Source organism: Nicotiana tabacum, chromosome 6, assembly GCF_000715075.1.
Source record: "Nicotiana tabacum cultivar K326 chromosome 6, ASM71507v2, whole genome shotgun sequence".
Taxonomy (NCBI): domain Eukaryota; kingdom Viridiplantae; phylum Streptophyta; class Magnoliopsida; order Solanales; family Solanaceae; genus Nicotiana; species Nicotiana tabacum.
The window spans coordinates 152459058-152477090 of record NC_134085.1 but is presented as its reverse complement, the minus strand read 5'-3'; the positions used below and the strand labels follow the sequence as shown (position 1 = coordinate 152477090).

General features: G+C 39.8%; 1 protein-coding gene across 1 annotated transcript; it reads right to left on the bottom strand.

Annotated features, from left to right (window-relative positions):
• Positions 1 to 246: 246 nt before the first annotated feature.
• On the bottom strand, positions 247 to 792 carry LOC142182114 (uncharacterized). Its single transcript, XM_075256069.1, has 2 exons — positions 644 to 792; positions 247 to 532 (listed from the first exon to the last, which is right to left on the bottom strand). Exons 1-2 carry the CDS (start codon positions 790 to 792, stop codon positions 247 to 249), a joined length of 435 nt encoding a protein of 144 aa, XP_075112170.1.
• Between the last annotated feature and the right edge of the window lie 17241 nt (positions 793 to 18033).

Here is an 18033-nt window from a genome sequence, read left to right as displayed (position 1 = left end):
GGATTATGGGTCTTTGAACATCTAGGACCAAGTCTCCCACTTGGAATGATCGTGGCCGCACTTTCTTGTTGAAGGCTCTAGCTAGTCGAGCTTGATAGCACTCCAATTTTTGTTGCGCTTCCAATCTTTTCTCATCCAATGCCTCAAACTCTGTTGGGCGAAGTTGAGCATTCTCTTCGGATGTGAGTCTTTCTTGGATTGATATCCACAATGATGGAAGTTGTTACTCCAGCGGGAGGACTGCTTTTACACCAAATATAAAGGAGTTGCTTGTGTAGCAGTTCTAAAGGTTGTCTGGTATGCCCACAAAGCTTCACTAATTTTCTCATGCCAGCCTTTCTTGTTCTTTGCAACAACTTTATTCAAAAATTTACAAAGCGTCTTGTTAAAAGCTTCGGTAAGTCCATTGGCGGGTGCATTATACGTTAAAGACTTATGTTGCTTGAAATCGAACTTCTCGTATAGACTCCTTGCGAGCTTGTTGTCAAATGGCGTTCCATTATTAGTGATTATGAATCTTGGTCTGCCGTACCTAAAAATTATATTTGACTTGATAAAATCGACAACAATTTCCTTTTTCACTTCCTTGAGTGGAACAGCTTTAGCCCATCTAGAGAAGTAGTATGTGGCAACCTATATATACACATGTCCCTTTGATGACTTTGGAAGTGGTCCAACAATGTCAAGTCCCCATGCATCAAAAAGCCATGAAGCTATAGTTGGATGAAGAGACTCTAGAGGTTGGGTGGATTTAGTTGGCATGAAATTGACACGCTTGGCATCTTTTGGCATACTCCATGCAATCTTTCACTATTGTCGTCCAGTAGTAGCCCATCCTCTTGATGTGAAAATGTAACTTAGGACCAGATTGGTATGCTCCACATGAGCCAGAATGTGTTTCTTCCATCGCTTGGCAGGCTTCTTCTTTGTCAAGACATCACCAAGAATAGTCTTTCAAAAGAGCAGCAAAACAATGTCCCCTTATAGAAGATGAATCGTGGTGCCCTTCATTTGATGTATGTTCTTTGTCACAGATCCTCGAGTAACTTTCCATGTTCAAGGTACTCTATCAGTGGTTGCCTCCAATCTTGTTATTCAATCACTCGAACAAATGTATGATGGCTTTCGTTGATTTGAAGATCAATAAGTCTAGGAATAACCCATCGATGACATACATATACCTTTGTTGACTCATTCTCTCCAAGTGCCATCGTCATGGCCAAGTTAGTCAAAGCATCAGCCTTGCGATTTTCTTCTCTTGGGATGTAGTTTAAGAACACTTGGTCGAATCTTTCAAGTAAACCAGAAGCATATTGATGGTATGACAAGATATTTTCCTTCTTTACCTTGTAACTCCCCAAAAGTTGGTTGATGATCAGCTTAGAGTCATCATAGATCTCCAACTATAGAATATTCATGTCTAATGTTATTTCGAAACCGACGATCAAAGCTTGGTTCTCTGCGGCATTGTTGGAGCATATTTCACCTAAAACAAAGGAGAATGGAAAGACTTGTCTTTCTAGAGAGATCAACACAACACCTGCCCCCGCACCGTTACGACGTGCAGATCCATCAAAGAACATTGTTCATGGTGTTAATTCTTCAATGAACAAAACATCTCCATCTAGAAACTCATCATAAAGATCCCATCCCACCGGAAGAGGGTGATCAGCTAGAAAATTGGCTAGTGTTTGTCCTTTCACAGCCTTTTGAGGTGTGTATGTGATTTTATATTGGTTAAACAATATAGACCATCTTGCTAGGCGTCCAAAAAGAACAGGTCGAGTCATTACGAATTTCACGGGATCTGCTCGAGAGATGAGTTTGATGGTGTATGCTTCAAAATAATGCCTTAGCTTCTTTATCGCATAAAGTAACGCTAAGCATCTCAATATGCGTATAGTTCAACTCAGCTCCTATCAGAGTTCGACTGAGGTAGTACAAGTCTTGTTCCTTCCTTTCCTTCCTCATTCTCTTGAGCAAATAGTACCCCAAGTGAACGTTTCTGTTTTGCGATGTAGAATATCAATGGCTTCCCAAGCATTAGCGTTCCTAACACAGGAGGATTCAACAAGTATCTTTTGATGCTTTCAAAAGCATTTTGACACGACTGATCCTAATGAAAAGGGATATCCTTCCTCAGTAGATGATTGAAGGGTGGACACCTTCCTAACAGATTAGAGATGAACCTTCGGATGAATGTTAAGTTTCCTTGGTTACTTCGAAGCTCCGTCAAGTTTTTTGGCTCGGGCATTTTAAGAATGACATCAATCTTTGCGAGATCAAATTTAATTCCATGATGACGCACAATGAAGCCAAGAAACTTTCCTGAGGTAACTCCAAATGCACATTTGAGTGGATTCATCTTCTGGTCGAATTTTCATAACCTTTCAAAAACAATTCGAAGGTCTTCAAGGTGGTAACACCTACTCTTCGTCTTCACCAGTAAGTCATCGACGTAGCATTTAACCCTCTTGTGAAGCATGTCATCAAAGATGTTTTGCATTGCGCGTTGGTAGTTGGCACCAACATTTTTTAGACCGAAGGGCATCACTTTGTAGCAGTATATCCTTTTTGGAGTTCAGAAAGCACTACACTCTTCATCTTTTAGAGACATTCTAATTTGATTGTATCTGGAGGATCCATCCATGAATGACATAGCTTTATGCCCTGTTGTAGCATCAACCATGAGTTCACTAATTGATATCTAAAAGTCATCTTTCGGACATGTCTTGTTTAGGTCTCGAAAGTTAACACAGACATATATTTGACAATTCTTCTTCTTGACATGTACAATATTCGATATCCATGATGGGTACTTCACCTCTCGAATAAATCCCGCCTCGATGAGCTTGTTGACTTCGACTTCGATTTGTGGTACTAGCGCGGGTCAAAACATGCGTTGTGACTGCTTCACGGGGCGTGCTCCACTTTTGATCCCTATATGATGAATGGCTACCTTAGGACTAAGGCTAGGCATTTCTTTATACGGCTAAGTGAAGACATCTTTGTACTCGGTCAATAACTTGGAGTATTCCTCCTCCTGAAGCATAAGAAGCGCACTAATGAAGGTGGGGCGTAGATCTTCCGGAGTGCCTAAATTGAGTTCCTTAAGCTCATCCATAGTTGATTGCCCGCCATCTTCTAGTTGAGGGGAAGCCTCGCGTACTTCATCATCACCGTCAAGGCATCGGCTATCTTCCACAGTTATGTGATAGGATGTTTCCACAATGTCTGACTTTTCTCTTTGACTTCCTTGGATGGTCAGCATGGCTTCTTTCTCTTTCTTTGCTTCTTTACGAGACTGGCAAGTATAATCAATGGTTCTCCTTTGCACCTTCAGTGGACCATATGCGAATATTGACAAAATAGACTTCCTCTTCATACGTGATGGGAAAGCACTACAGATTTCTTTGTCAGCAACAATTTCAAAATGATCTCTCTCCTCACGAACTTGCTCCTTATGTTTTGACAATATCTTTCTAGATGGTGACTTCCTTGTGTTTCCTAGGCGACAAAAGACGGAGATCTTTGAGGTAGTGGAAACTTCCTTTAAATTTTTGGAAGATACACGTTCCCTGTGTGACTTAGCCTTTCAAACACCAAGACCTGAGGGGTTGAGCCTCCAATGTGATCAAACACTGAAGCCCGTTGTTTTATTTTCTTGCCCTTAACTTCCTTTATCTCCTCTACCAAACTTTGGAGTGATGACGTAGTGCCCTTGCTTTCTCAACTACTTTGGGACTCATTGAGCCCATGTGTCTTTTCACCAGTGACTTCGTCTTTGAGTTCTCCTAGTCTTGATGGATTGGAGAAGTCTTAACCAGACTTTTCAAGTAGTATGAAGGCTTTAGGATCAAAGTGCCCTTTTATTTTATCAGCTTGGAGATTGCCTTTAGCAGGCTTACAAGTCACGGGTAGGATTTGTGCAACTGGGACGGCCATATGATCCTTCAAATCTTGTATCGCTATATGCCTCATTTTCGTCTTTGTAGTACATTCTTCTAATAGAGGTTGTCCTTTATTTCGACGCTCACGCGGAACATAGGTAAAAACTAGATGCTCCTTATCTGTGTTTGTTTGTATGTAACCTTCAGATGATGATAGCTTAATGGATACTTTTTTCCGTTCCCTTCTTAGGAAGTTTGGTGGTAGTCTATTGAGCCTAATTTTCTTCTTCTAATTTGATATCAGCTTTGTCAATTGATGATGGTTTCTGCGCACTCGGTTCATAAGAATTTAGGTAGAATTTTGCATCTATAAAGTATGGCTCCATCTCAGTGAAGGGATTGATGTCTGTATCAATTTTGACTATTTCTCCATACCTTCTGTACTTCAGATATTGATGCAAAATAGATGATACCACTCTATTCTTATGAATCCAGGGACGTCCAAGCAGCAAGTTGTATGATGATTTAGCATCTATTATGTGAATCAACGTGCTTGACTTCATCTCACCAGTGGATAATCCTACACGGATCATACCAATGGCTCGTTGTCCTCCTTGGTTGAAACCTTAGACCGTTATGTTACTTTTGGATAGCTCATCGATAGAGATCCCAAGTTTTTTTAGCACCATCTTCGGCATGATATTGACAGCCGAACTATCATCAATAAGTATGCTATTTAGATGTTGTTCCCGAATGGCCCGTACAACCAATAAAGGTATGTTATGTGGCTTAGACCCTAGCAGCAAGTCACCGTTTGTGAAGGAAATTGTTGCACAACATGTGACAACTTTTCTGTTATCATGATATTCTTGTGTTTTCATTAGAGCAAGCCTATCGTTACTTTCTTTTGTTTCATCATTACAAGAAATAACATGAGTTGCACCAAGTGACCTCCATGAAGGAATTTTCCAAGAAAGAATTCATGCAATGTGATGGGCTTTTGGAACTTCGGCGATAAGTCACCATTAATCTCCTTGACAATAGAAGATTTGATAATTCCTGGTTGTTGTAGCTTATCCACATTTCTCATCATCGCTCTTGAATTAGGAATTCGGAGCCTCAAAACTGCCTGATATTTTTGCTTTTTGCGTGTGACTAGAGTCTAACCCTCGTTGTCATTGTCTTTGGAGTGACTGTCTAGCTTGAGTGAACCTTCAAGATTTTTCCTTGTAAGATCAACTTCAACAAGCTCGAAACTTCCAAATTGTAATAAGGCATTGCTAGACATGTTCTGCAACCTTGAACGTTTTTTTCCTTGGGAGCTACACTTGCATAGTTTGCCTCTGCTGTTTCATGCATATCTATGATGATTTTTCCTTTACTTACAAGAGCCATGATTTTCCCCTTTAAGACGAAGCATTTCTCTTAGGGTGGCTAATGACGCGATGAAACTTGCAGTATTTTGGATCGCCAACTTTACCAATTTCCTTGGGCCTTTTTGATTCAGGGAGATCGATGACTTTCTTGGTCAGCAATTCATCAAGGATTGTGGGTACGTCTGAATCTGGAAACGGATAAACCTTCGCCTCTAATTCCTTTAAGGTTGGACGACGTTTCTCCTCCTTGGGATATTGACTCGGGGTCTTATCCTCCTTGACCTTTTGCTTAGTCGTGACTTTCACAGAAGTTGTTTTCACTGCCATAGATTCTTTAGTTTGGTTCTTTCATGCAACATTTTTCTTGAACTCCTTCTAATCAGCAAATGGAGATGTCTTTCCATGACTTGCGATGCGTAACTCCATGTTGTGCGCTCTTGTTGCAATTTCTTCAAAAGTTTGTGGTTTGATCCCTTGTAGGATGTACAAAAAAAACCCAGTGTATTCCTTGAATGCACATCTCTACAGCAGATATTTTTGAAAGGCGATCCTTGCAGTCCAAACTTAATACTCTCCAATGATTGATGTAATCCACCACGGGCTCGTCTTTCATATGCTTAGTGCCTGTCAACTCTATCATACTTACAGTTCTTTGGGTACTGTAAAAGCTATTGAGGAATTATATCTCAAGTTGCTCCCAACTATCAATGGACTCGAGCTCCAAGTCAATATGTCAGTCAAATGCTTTTCCTTTCAGCCAACGAACAAACTATTTTACCAAAAGATCACCATGCATTCCAGCAATGCTACAAGTCTCGACTAACTGGGCAATACCTTGGGTTTCCTTTGCCATCAAATTGATGCAGCTTTGGTGGTTGATAATTGGTTGGAATAGTTAGACAATCAATTTGCTTTGTATAAGGCTTAGAGTAGTACAACGAACTTTGCGATGGTCCACCATATTGAGCTCTGATGATATTTGTTATCATGTCTTGCAATTGTTGGACAGATAACATCGCAACTGAAGTAGATTGCTTTTATTTTTGAATGTTGAATTTGGTAAGCAACTCCTCGATAGCTGTTTTTGCAAGGTGAAGATAGGTGAACGAGGAGGAACATGGCTCGACTCTCCAGGTTCATAGGCCTCTAATTGGTTCATGAGTTGAGCGATTTAAAGGTCTTTGTCTTCAACAGATTTCTTCAAGACTTCTATAGTCTGTTCCATCATGGCGAACTTTCGTCCACATTAGTTGCATCAGTCATTAAGGCATTGACTTTCATTGAAACTAGAGAATCCACCATATCCTCAAATCCACCAAGGTTAAAGGCTATTTGAGAAAGTTCGTCAAATAGTAAGAACGGGGTGTTTCCCCCAGAGGTTGCGGTTGCACACGTTCTTCTCTTCTTTGCCATATCTAATGAGGTAAAGTATTCGGATCACTCTAAGCCACTAGCCTTGAATTTTCTTCGAGTAATTGGGCCAACATGACTGAGCCCAATGGATACGGCAATGGTAGCATCTTTGCATGGAACATCATGACACTTTCGAAAGGCCATCGCAACAGTAGATCTGAAGTTTTAACTTGCAAGAGGAAGATATAAAGGGCATAATTGGTCCCACTAGGCGTGCCAAAATTTGTTCGCAACAAATGTCGTAGTGCAAAAAATAAACCGCAACAAATATAATATAAAACAATTAGAATTTATTGATCAATATTTGTGAGTACAATTCTATGTATCCCTTGATTCCCCTCTCTAAAATTCTCTATGATTTGAGGGCTTGAGAAGCGTCTTTCTCAAATGCAGGACGATGCAGACCTCCTTGTGATGTATTTAATCGCCAAGAATGTTGAGCAGAACTTTGTTGTTACAGGTTGATCTCCGGAAAGAACTCTGTTGATCACTCATTTGTTGAAGAACTATGCACTTGATGATTGATCTTTGTGTTTGTGGATATCTTCACCAATTGCGTAATGCTCTTCTCCAATTCTAAATGTCCTTAAAGAATTATGTAACCCCTCTATTTATAATGGTAGAGGATGGACAATCCAGCTACATATGAACTCTCTTGCTTGATTCTGATTGGCTTATGTGAGTCATCAAACTTATCACACAAGCTTGTGATAAGCTTGCTTGTGATTGGACAATACATATCTGTAAGCATATAAATTTTATTGGAATTAAATCCATAAAATAATTTGGACTATATTTTAAATTCAAGATATATTAGTTCAAATAAATTTATTGGGCTAATATAATTGGATTAATTATATAAGTCTAATATATATGAATTAAATAATTAAGTCTGAAGAACAAATCAAGGTCAAGCTCAAGCTCAAGAACAAGATCATCGTTCATGGCAACAACTACATATTCAAGATCAAGCTCAAAGGCCCTTGAATTTATTTACTATTGGAAAGAAGAATCAGAGGATTCACAGAGATTTTAACGCTCAAATATTTGAAATAAAATACTACGATTGTTGCGATATTTTTTGGTCTCGATTATTTTCTTGACAAATTTATTGTCTACAAATTCTGGCACGCCCGGTGGGACAATCTTTACCTCTCATCTCAACTTTTCAATCACCAAAGTTCAAAAACATTGAAATGGCTTCAAAGAAAATCAACTCCAGTTCAAATTCCACCAAGGCTGCTAATTCCAGGTTCTATGCCAATGTGGAAAACATCATCGATGTGACCTTTGGAAGCTTTGGACCAGTTACGAGGAGCAAAGCAAGATCGTTAGGACAACATGCACCTCAAGTGCCGTCCACATCAACCCCTATTTTCGGATCTTCATCCTCAAAAGGAGCAAGATCTTCCACAAACGCACCTGAAGGAGGAAGCGATGTTGCTAAAAAGATCAAGAAAACTCTTGCTTTGCTTGACCTTTTCGGATCCAAACACTCTACTATGAAGGAAGATGATGATTCTTCAAGTGATGGATCCTCCCCACTTACACCACATAGATTGAGCCAATCAAGGATAAATCTATTTGAAAATCCATGCTACTCTTCATCGTCCATGACAATCATGCAAGCCATGGTGACAAACGCTTCATCTGTGAAGGAGCAATTGACAAACTTGACGAAAGCAATCACTGGCTTGACCAAGTGCATGCAAAATCAAGATGCTAGAATCGACAATCTAACAGATAGGGTGGGAATCTTGATGGAAAAATAATCTACCCAGACACCTGGCAAGCTCTCGGAAGTTCTAGAGAGTGATTCTCCCCAAAGACAAGTAGCATCCACTAAGGTTATCCATGTCTCTTCTGAAGGGATGATTCCAATCGATCAACTGAAAGAGTTCATTGAAGGAACCATTAAGAATAAGTATGAAGTTGCTTCCAAGTCCTCTGTTACATATGCAAAACCATACACTACAAGGGTCGATATGTTGAAGATACCTGCTGGTTATCAACCTCTAAAGTTTCAACAGTTTGATGGAAAAGGTAATCCAAAGCAATATGTGGCACACTTCGGTGAGACGTGTAATAATGCTAGGAACTATGGAGATTACCTCATCAAGCAGTTTGTGCGCTCGCTAAAGGGAAATGTTTTTGACTGGTACACAAACCTCGAGACTGGATATATTGATAGCTGGGATCAACTAGAACAAGAGTTCCTTAATCATTTTTATAGCACGAGACATATTGTGAGTATGATAGAACTCACAAATACTCGTAAACGAAAGAGCGAACCAATTATCGACTTTATCAATCGTTGGAGGAATGCAAGCCTCAACTACAAAGAGAGGCTTAGTCAAGCTTCGGGAATAGAGATGTGCATCCAAGGCATGCATTGGGGACTACGCTACATCTTACAAGGTATCAAGCCTGACACATTTGAAGAACTCGCAACTTGTGCCCATGACACGGAGTTGAGCATGGCCTCTGCTGGAAATGAAAGGTTGCGTATCTATAAGCCTCAAAAAGGGAACGACAAGCAAGAAGTTAGGAAATGGAGCAAGTTTGTACCAAGATCTGAAAATAAAGAAGCAATGAATGTCAACACATCACCCGTGAAGTTCAGGACGAAGGTGAGCAAGAAGCAGAGTATGAAATCCACTTCGTTTCAAAATAAGCCAAGTGGAAAGTTGACTTTAAAATAAATGCAAGAGAAAGAGTACCCATTTCTGGATTGTGATGTGCCAGCTATTTTGAAGAACCCCTCGAGTTAAATCTCATTGAGCTTCCGAAGATGAAGCGACCAAATAAAGCTGGGAAAACAAATGACCCGAATTACTGCAAATACCATCGACTTGTGTGCCACCCTTTGGAGAAGTGCTTTGTCTTCAAGGACAAAGTTATGGACTTGACTAGCGAAAAGAAGATCATGCTTGAAGATGAGAAAGCAAGCGCAAACCAAGTCTTTATCATATTTGGCTCATTCAGTTCAGACGAATTATATAGTTTTAAAGAAAGTAAAGATGAAGAGTTACTGGAGAATAACATAGTTGAAGATGGTCAACCTGAGGATGATGAAGGTTGGACGTTAGTGACTCGTCGTAGGCGGCACAAAAGGAGCCCACGAAAAGGATTAATGGAACAACCAACAAGGAAAATAATGGTAAAAAGACCTAGGAGATAGAATCTAGTTAAGCATGTAAAGAAAGCAAAAGTGAAGGTGCACAACCCTCAAAAGCCACGACATCCAGTGACCTTGGAGAAGTTTTTACCAAGTTGGTTCCGCATAAAGATTTCCCATGGGGGTATTGATGCCTCTTGTTGCCATACTAATGAAGGGAAAGAAAAGAGTGATGACCTATCGTTGGCACCATCTTCGGAAAAGTTTATCGAGTCCACTCCTCAAGAAGTTAATGCTTGTGAGGAAAAAGTCACGTTCACAAATGATGTTCTTCTACTAGGTGACACTCCTCATAACCTCCCATTGTACCTGGTTGGCTATATACATGATGAAAGGGTAAATCAAATTTTGGTTGATGGAGGATCCTCAGTGAACATTTTGCTAATTAGCACTGTGAAGGAACTTGGTATTCCCATGAACGAACTCTCAGAAAGTCGTGTGATGATCCAAGGATTCAACCAAGGGGGGCAAAGAGCCATAGGCGCGATCAAGCTGGGAATCACTATTGAAGATATGCAATCAAGTGCATGGATGCATGTGATCGATGCGAAGACTTCATACAATGTCTTACTTGGAAGGCCTTGGATACATAAGAATAAAGTAGTTTCATCTACCTACCATCAATATTTAAAATACTACGAGGGTGAAGTCGAGAAGAAGATAGTTGCTAATGATGAGCCATTCACCGAGGCAGAGTCACACTTCGTCGATGCAAAGTTCTACCTGAAGAACTGCATTATGAAGGGGCTAAAAGTTGATGATGGTATGAAAAGCAAAAATGACGAGCCCATAACTAAAAGAGCTGAGGTGACTATTGGTAAAGCCAAAGCTGTTACTGAGGAGTACACGCCAACGTGAATAAATCTCATAGAGGGGATATTGCGTCTTATGGAAAGAAAGTAAGTCACGTGCTCTAATATGTCCCTAAAAGGAAGAAAGACGAGGGCAAATCATCTAAGCTCCAAATTAACACGCTAAAAAAGTTAACTCTTCCAGTAAAACGAATTGAGGCAGTAAAGTTGTCCTCGAAGCAGATTGCAGGGTTTGTAGTCCAAAATCATTTGTAGAATATGGCACCCCCTATAAAGCGAACATATGAAGGTTTTGACCCTAACTCTTACAAGCTATTTGCAAAAGCCGGATACAATCCCAATGAGTCGTCAAAGCTAGAGAAGCTCCTATCAGAAGATGCAACGAGGCAACCACATGAAGGTTTGGGATACAAGCAATCGTCACCAGTGCGCATCTCAATAAAAAGGGCGAGTACCAATTATATTACTGTAGAAGACGAATATGCCGCTTCTAACAGGCCTTCTATCTTTGATTGACTTGGAAAATCAACTGTGAGAACTTCCTTATTTGAGAGATTGGGTCCATTAAAGAAGGGGAATAAGTTCCATAGAAATTATCAAAATACAAGAACACCCATTTCGCCCAAATTTCAGAAGTTCTCTAAATATTTCCAAAGTTTGGTTCCTTCTCGAATGAAGCGACAAACAAAAGTCATGGTTTCGTGTGACGAAGTACTGAAGGTGAACCATACACTGTGGTCTACACTAAAAAACGTGATGAAGACGAAGAAAGTATGGGTTCTTCGTATCATGTTACAGCACAAAGCGAGCATGGTGTTTTATCTCTAATGGAGGATTACGAGAAATTGGACGATGTTTCACTATGTTATCACATATCCTTCAACGATAGGGACTCTCAAGAAGATGAAAATGCGGAAGACGCTCCACCTAAACTTGAAGAAGGAGTGAAGACTACAGTTGATGCCTTAAAAGAAGTTAACCTTGCATCCAATGAGGAACCAAGACCCACCTACCTAAGTGCTTTATTAGAAGTTGATGAAGAAAGCACTTATATTGAGTTACTCAGTGAGTACAGGGATGTCTTTGCTTGGAGCTACAAAGAGATGCCTGGCTTGGACCCAAAAGTAGCAGTCCATCACCTTGCTTTCAAGAATGGTGCTCGCCTTGTTTAGGCCGGACTTGGTTCCCTTGATTGAAACTGAAGTTAACAAACTCATTGAAGCTGGCTTTATTCGTGAAGTTAAATACCTAACATGGGTTTCAAGCATTGTCCATGTAAGGAAGAAAAATGGCCAGATTTGAGTATGCGTTGATTTCAGAGATCTCAATAATGCGTGCCCGAAAGATGAGTTCCCACTTCCTATTCTAGAGTTGATGATCGATGCCACTACTGTGTACGAGGCAATGTCATTTATGGATGGTTCATCAGGCTATAACCAAATTCACATAGCACCAAAAGATGAAGAGTTTACTACATTCCGCACCCGTAGGGGTATTTATTGTTACAAGGTAATGCCTTTTAGCTTGAAGAACGCTGGTGCTACTTACCAAAGGGCTATGCAGAATATTTTTGATGATCTTCTCCACAAGAGTGTCGAATGCTATGTTGACGACTAGGTGGTAAAATCAAGAGAGAAGGGCGACCACTTGAAAGACTTGAGTATGGTGTTTGAGTTGCTTCGGAGGTACCAACTTAGGATGAATCCATTTAAATGCACCTTTGGAGTTACTTCCGGAAAGTTCCTTGGTTTCATTGTTTAACATCGAGGAATTGAAATTGATCAAGACAAAGTAGATGCAATTTTGAAAATGCATGAGCCTCGAGATATTCGTGAATTGAAAAGTCTGCAAGGAAAGCTAGAATACCTTAGAAGATTCATCTCGAACCTAGCTGGGAGGTGCCAACCATTTAGTCGCCTCATGAAGAAAGGCGTTCCTTTTAAGTGGGACCAAGCTTGTAGCAATGCCTTTGAAAGTATTAAAAGTTACTTAATGAAACCTCCAGTTTTAGCATCTCATATACCTAGAAAGCCATTGATACTATACATTGTGGCACAAGAAAGGTCTGTTGGAGCACTGTTGGCCCAAGAAAATAGTGAGGGGAAAGAAAACTCTCTTTACTACTTGAGCAGGATGATGACACCACACGAGCTGAATTATTTGCCCATTGAAAAGTTGTGTTTGGCGCTAGTCTTCTCAATTCAAAAATTGAAGCACTACTTTCAAGCTCATATTGTCCATCTTGTTTCTAAAGCAAATCCCATCAAGTTCGTGATGTCAAAACCTATTCTTAGTGATCGACTAGCGAGATGGTACCTCCAATTTCAACAATTCGAGATTTTGTGCATCCCTCAAAAGGCTGTAAAAGGACAAGTATTGGCATACTTTTTAGCAGATTATCTGATACCTGATGACTGGGAGCTAACTGACGAACTACCTGATGAGGACGCAATGGTCATTAAAGTTCAACCTCCATTGAAGATGTACTTTAATGGTGTTGTGCATTGTGGAGGAGCTGGTGCTAGTGTAGTATTTGTCACTTCCCAAGGTGAAGTCTTGCCCTACTCCTTTACCTTGACACAACTTTGTTCCAACAATGTTGTTGAGTATCAAGCATTAATACATGGGCTTGAAATGACCGTTGATATGAAGCGATTGCAATTGCAAGTCTTTGGTGACTCCCAGTTAGTGGCAATCAGCTTTAAGATAGTTACGAGGTCAAGAAGCCTGAACTACACCCATATCATGATTACGCTAAAAAAATAATATGGTGGCTCGGTGATGTGACTATTAAGCATGTGCCAAAGAAAGAAAATAAGAAGGTTGATGCTTTAGCTGCCCTAGCTTCATCGTGAACCCTGTCTGATCAAGCACAAGTTATTGTTTGCCAAAAATGGGTAGTATCGCAGCCAAATGAGGCTGAAGGTGAAGAAAATAAACTCAAGCATCTTGTCGTTGTTTCTGAAGTTGAGAAATAACAATGGTGACAACCCATTATCGACTGCTTATGATATGATATAGTTCCAGAAAATTCGAGGAGAAGGACTGAAATCCTTCATCGTGCACCTCGCTTCCTTTACTACAAATATACCCTATACTGAAGGTCATTCGAGGGAGTACTCTTGTGATGCTTAGGGGAAGAAGAAACACTCCAAGCTTTGCAAGAGGCACATTCTGGGGTATGTGGGTCACACCAGTCCTTCACTTCCATATAAAAAAGGATGGGATGTTATTGGCCAACAATGGTAAAAGATTGCTTGGACTACGCCCAAAGATGCAAGGCTTGTCAAGCAAATTTTATTCATCAACCTCCTGAAGTGTTGCACCCGACTATTGCATCGCTTGGGGATTGGATGTTGTTGGACTTTCAAAGTCCTTTGGTGGGCACCTATACATCTTGGCTGCAACTGACTACTTCTCAAAATGGGCTGAAGTTGTTGCTCTTAAGGAAGTAAAGAAGGAAAATGTTGCAAGTTTCATCCGAGTAAACATTATCTATCGTTTTGGCATTCCTTGTTACATAATAACGGATAATGGCAAGCCGTTCGACAATAGGTTGATGAACAAGATTTGTGAACTCTTTGGCTTCAAGAAACATAACTCTTCTATGTATAATGTCGCCGCCAATGGTCTAGCCGAGGCATTCATCAAGACTCAATGCAATTTGTTAAAGAAAGTCATCTACAAATCCAAACGGGATTGGCATGACCTTATGGAGGCATTCAACAAGACTCAATGCAATTTGTTAAAGAAAGCCATCTACAAATCCAAACGGGATTGGCATGACCATATGGAGGAAGCTATGTGGGCATATAGGACAACTCACCACATGCCAACATAAGTGACCCCTTATGCACTCGTTTATGGAATTGAAGTCGTCTTGCCACTCGAGCGTCAAATACTTTCACTACGATTAGCTATTCAAGAAGGCATCACTGATGAAGAAAATGCTTGATTTCGATTAGTAGAGTTGGAGGATTTTGATGAGAAAAGGTTCGAAGCTCAACAGAGTTTTGGATGTTATCAAGCTCGATTGTCTCGTGCCTTCAATAAAAAAAGTTCGCCCAAGATCTTTTCAAGTAGGAGATCAAGTCCTTGCCATAAGAAGACCCATTATTACTTCTCATAAACATGTAGGGAAGTTCACTTCAAAATGGAATGAGTCATACGTCGTGTAAGAAGCTTATTCAAGTGGGGCTTACAAGCTGGTTGATGTAGATGGCATGAGAATCTGCCTTATCAATGGAAAGTTTTTGAAGAAGTATTATCCTTGAAGTTGCAATGCTCCTTGACGCATGAGCCTAAACTGCATATTCGAACGCTCCTTGACGCACGAGCCTAAACTGCATGTTCCTACACTCCTGGCCCGCATGAGTCTAAACTATGTACGGTCCCACGATGTTGCAAAAAAAAAAAAAGAAATCCGCTAGGTTGATAACCTCGAAAGAGGTGGCCTAGGCAAAAGTTAGGACATAAAAATAAAAAGAAAAAGAAAAAGAAAAAAGAAAAGAAAATCACCCATTCTGAACTACGGTATGACTTGATCCTCTTCACTAAGTGCGTAGGCAGCTTAGAGTTTCATTCTGAGTTCAGTCGCATAAGTTCAAAAGATACACAATCCCACAATCGTTATCCGAATGAAGTACGATGGAATGTAATCCGTTCAATCGGCACTTGAAAATCGAGCTGAGATACCATTCTTCTATTAAACTTTGGATCCCATTAGATTTAAAGGGGGTAAGCCACTATGGTAAATTGGTTTCTTCAATAAAATGACTAATATCTTTTAGGAGGTTTCCAAGCATTTGCATTGAAGTCGGGGATTCACTATGCCTTCATGTTTGCCAAACCTTCAAGTTTTTTTGGTGAGCCTTCACGACATTTCAAATTCGGTGAGACTTGAACCCAAGATATTTGGTGAGAATGAAGCTCTTGAATTTCAATTTTTGGAAATTAAAAAATTCTTGCGATCTCTAGGCTTCCATATCAAAATACAAAACTTTTGGTGAAGTCGCGCTGATATGGGATTGTCGACATATTAGAAACCAAAGTCGACTTCGAACTTTCATCTGAAACTATCCTTAAGGTATTAAATTTTAAATTTTGGATATGTTTTAGATTTTGAAGTTTAGTTTCTAAGAAATCAAGCGGTTCATGATTTCAACATTCCTACATCAAAATACAAAACTTTTGGTAAAGTTGCGTAAATCTGAAATTGTTGGTGTGTCAGAAATTAGTATTGACTTCGAAATATTATTTGAAACTATCCTTAAAGCATTAAATTATGCATTTTGGATATGTTATATATTTGGAATTTAAGTTTCCAATACATCAAACGGTTCATGATTTTGACCTTTCTACATCAAGATACAAAAGTTTTAGCGAAGTCGTGCCAATATGAAATCGCTGCTGCGTCAGAATTTAATATTGATTTCGAGCTATTATATGGAACTATCCTTAATGCATTAAATCTTGCATTTTGGATATGTTATATATTTGCAAGTTAAGTTTTTAAAAAATTAAACGGTTCGTGATTTTGACTTTTCTACACTAAGATATGATATTTTTGAATTTTCCACGTGGTGGAATCTAAAGTTGGTTTCAAAAATATTATCTGGGCGATTCTGAAGGTGTTTAATTCTAAGTTTTGGATATGTTTTAGATATTAAAGTCTACTTTTCTAGAAATCAAATGGTTCATTATTTGGACTCTCCCACGACAAGATGTGAATCTTTTGTTATAAGCGCGTAAAGCTGAAAATTATGCGACTAAGATAAAAGTCGGACAATGTAAAGCAAAAGAGAAGCGAAAATATTTAAGCCCTCGAAGTCTCCAAGTTGAAGTCTTCAAGTCTATCGGTCTTCAAGTGAAGTCTTCACAAGTTGAAATATTTAAGCCCTCCAAGTCTCTAAATTGAAGTCTTCAAGTTCGTCGGTTTTCAAGTTTCACTCTTCAAATTCGCCGGTATTAAAGTTAAATTGTCTAAGCCTTCCAAATCTTCAAGTTGAAGTCTGCTAAGTCCGCCAAATCTTCCAAGTTGAATTTTAAAAGTCAACCACTCTTCGAGTTGAAGTCTGCTAAGTCCGCCAAATCTTCAAAGTTTTCTAAGTATTCAAGTCGATGTCGTCAAGTTGATGTCGTCCTCGAGTTGAAGCTTTATAACTTTCCAATGTCATCAAGTCGATGTCGTCTTCGAGTTGAAGCTTTATAACTTTCCAATCTTAAGGTGGACATATAAGTCCCTTTATACCTTAAGTTGGCCTCTTCGTAGGTTTGTCCTTAAAAGGAACTATAATTTACATTGAGAGTACTCTTTCTGATAGTCGGGTCATTTGAGAGTAATCAGGTGCGAGTGTGTGCCAACAACAACAACAACAACAACAACGACCCAGTATAATCCCACAAGTGGGGTCTGGGGAGGGTAATATGTACGCAGACCTTACCCCTACCCCGAAGGGTAGAGAGGCTGTTTCCAGGAGACCCTCGGCTCAAAAAAGCAATAGGAGATGATATATTAGTACCATAAAAATGCGTAATAAAAATAACAACAATATATAAGAGATATGAAATATGAAATACAGGATACGAAATACGAAATACGAAATAGATGGCTGGTATAGTACAACTAGAAGGTAAAGCTCTGCATCAATAGACGACCAATGACATTTCTAGTCTAACTCCTAACTAGATAGTCTCCCTCTATTGTGCTGTAGAAATATTCACACTCTCCCCTAACCTACAACCTTAATGCTCGACCTCCATAATTCCCTATCAAGGGTCATGTCCTCAGTCGGTAGTCGAGCCATATTAAAGTAATTTCTCCGATAGTCGGGTTATTTTGAGAGTAATCTCTCCGGTAGTCGAGCCACATTAGAGTAATCTCTCCGGTATCGAGCCATATTGAGAGTAATCTCTCCGATAGTCGGGTCATTTTGAGAGTAATCTCTCCAGTAGTCGAGCCACATTAGAGTAATCTCTCCGATAGTCGAGTCATATTGAGAGTAATCTCTCCGATAGTCGGGTCATTTTGAGAGTAATCTCTCCGGCAGTCGAGCCACATTGAAAGTAATCTCTCCAGTAGTCGGGCCACATTGAGAGTAATCTCTTCGGTAGTCGAGCCACATTGAGAGTAATCTCTCCGATAATTGGACCATGAGAGTAATCTCTCTAATATTTGGGCGGGGATAAATACTCATCCCCTCACACCCTAAGATTGTCTTCATCATGGATCATCTCGTTAAACAAGAACATATCCTTCCCGTTTGACCTAAAAATAATGGAAGAAAAAAAAAAGGAAAAGGGGGGAAAAGAAGGCACCCGAAAATTACAGACAATAAAAAGAAGTGTGTTACCTCTCCGGTCTT

Excerpts from the sequence above, each read along its gene's own strand:
- LOC142182114 (XM_075256069.1), bottom strand. The coding sequence starts at position 792 with ATGCCAAAAGATGCCAAGCGTGTCAATTTCATGCCAACTAAATCCACC. Across the intron at positions 533-643 it reads AAGTCATCAAAGGGACATGT|GTACGGCAGACCAAGATTCA; the intron begins GTATATATAGGT and ends TATAATTTTTAG.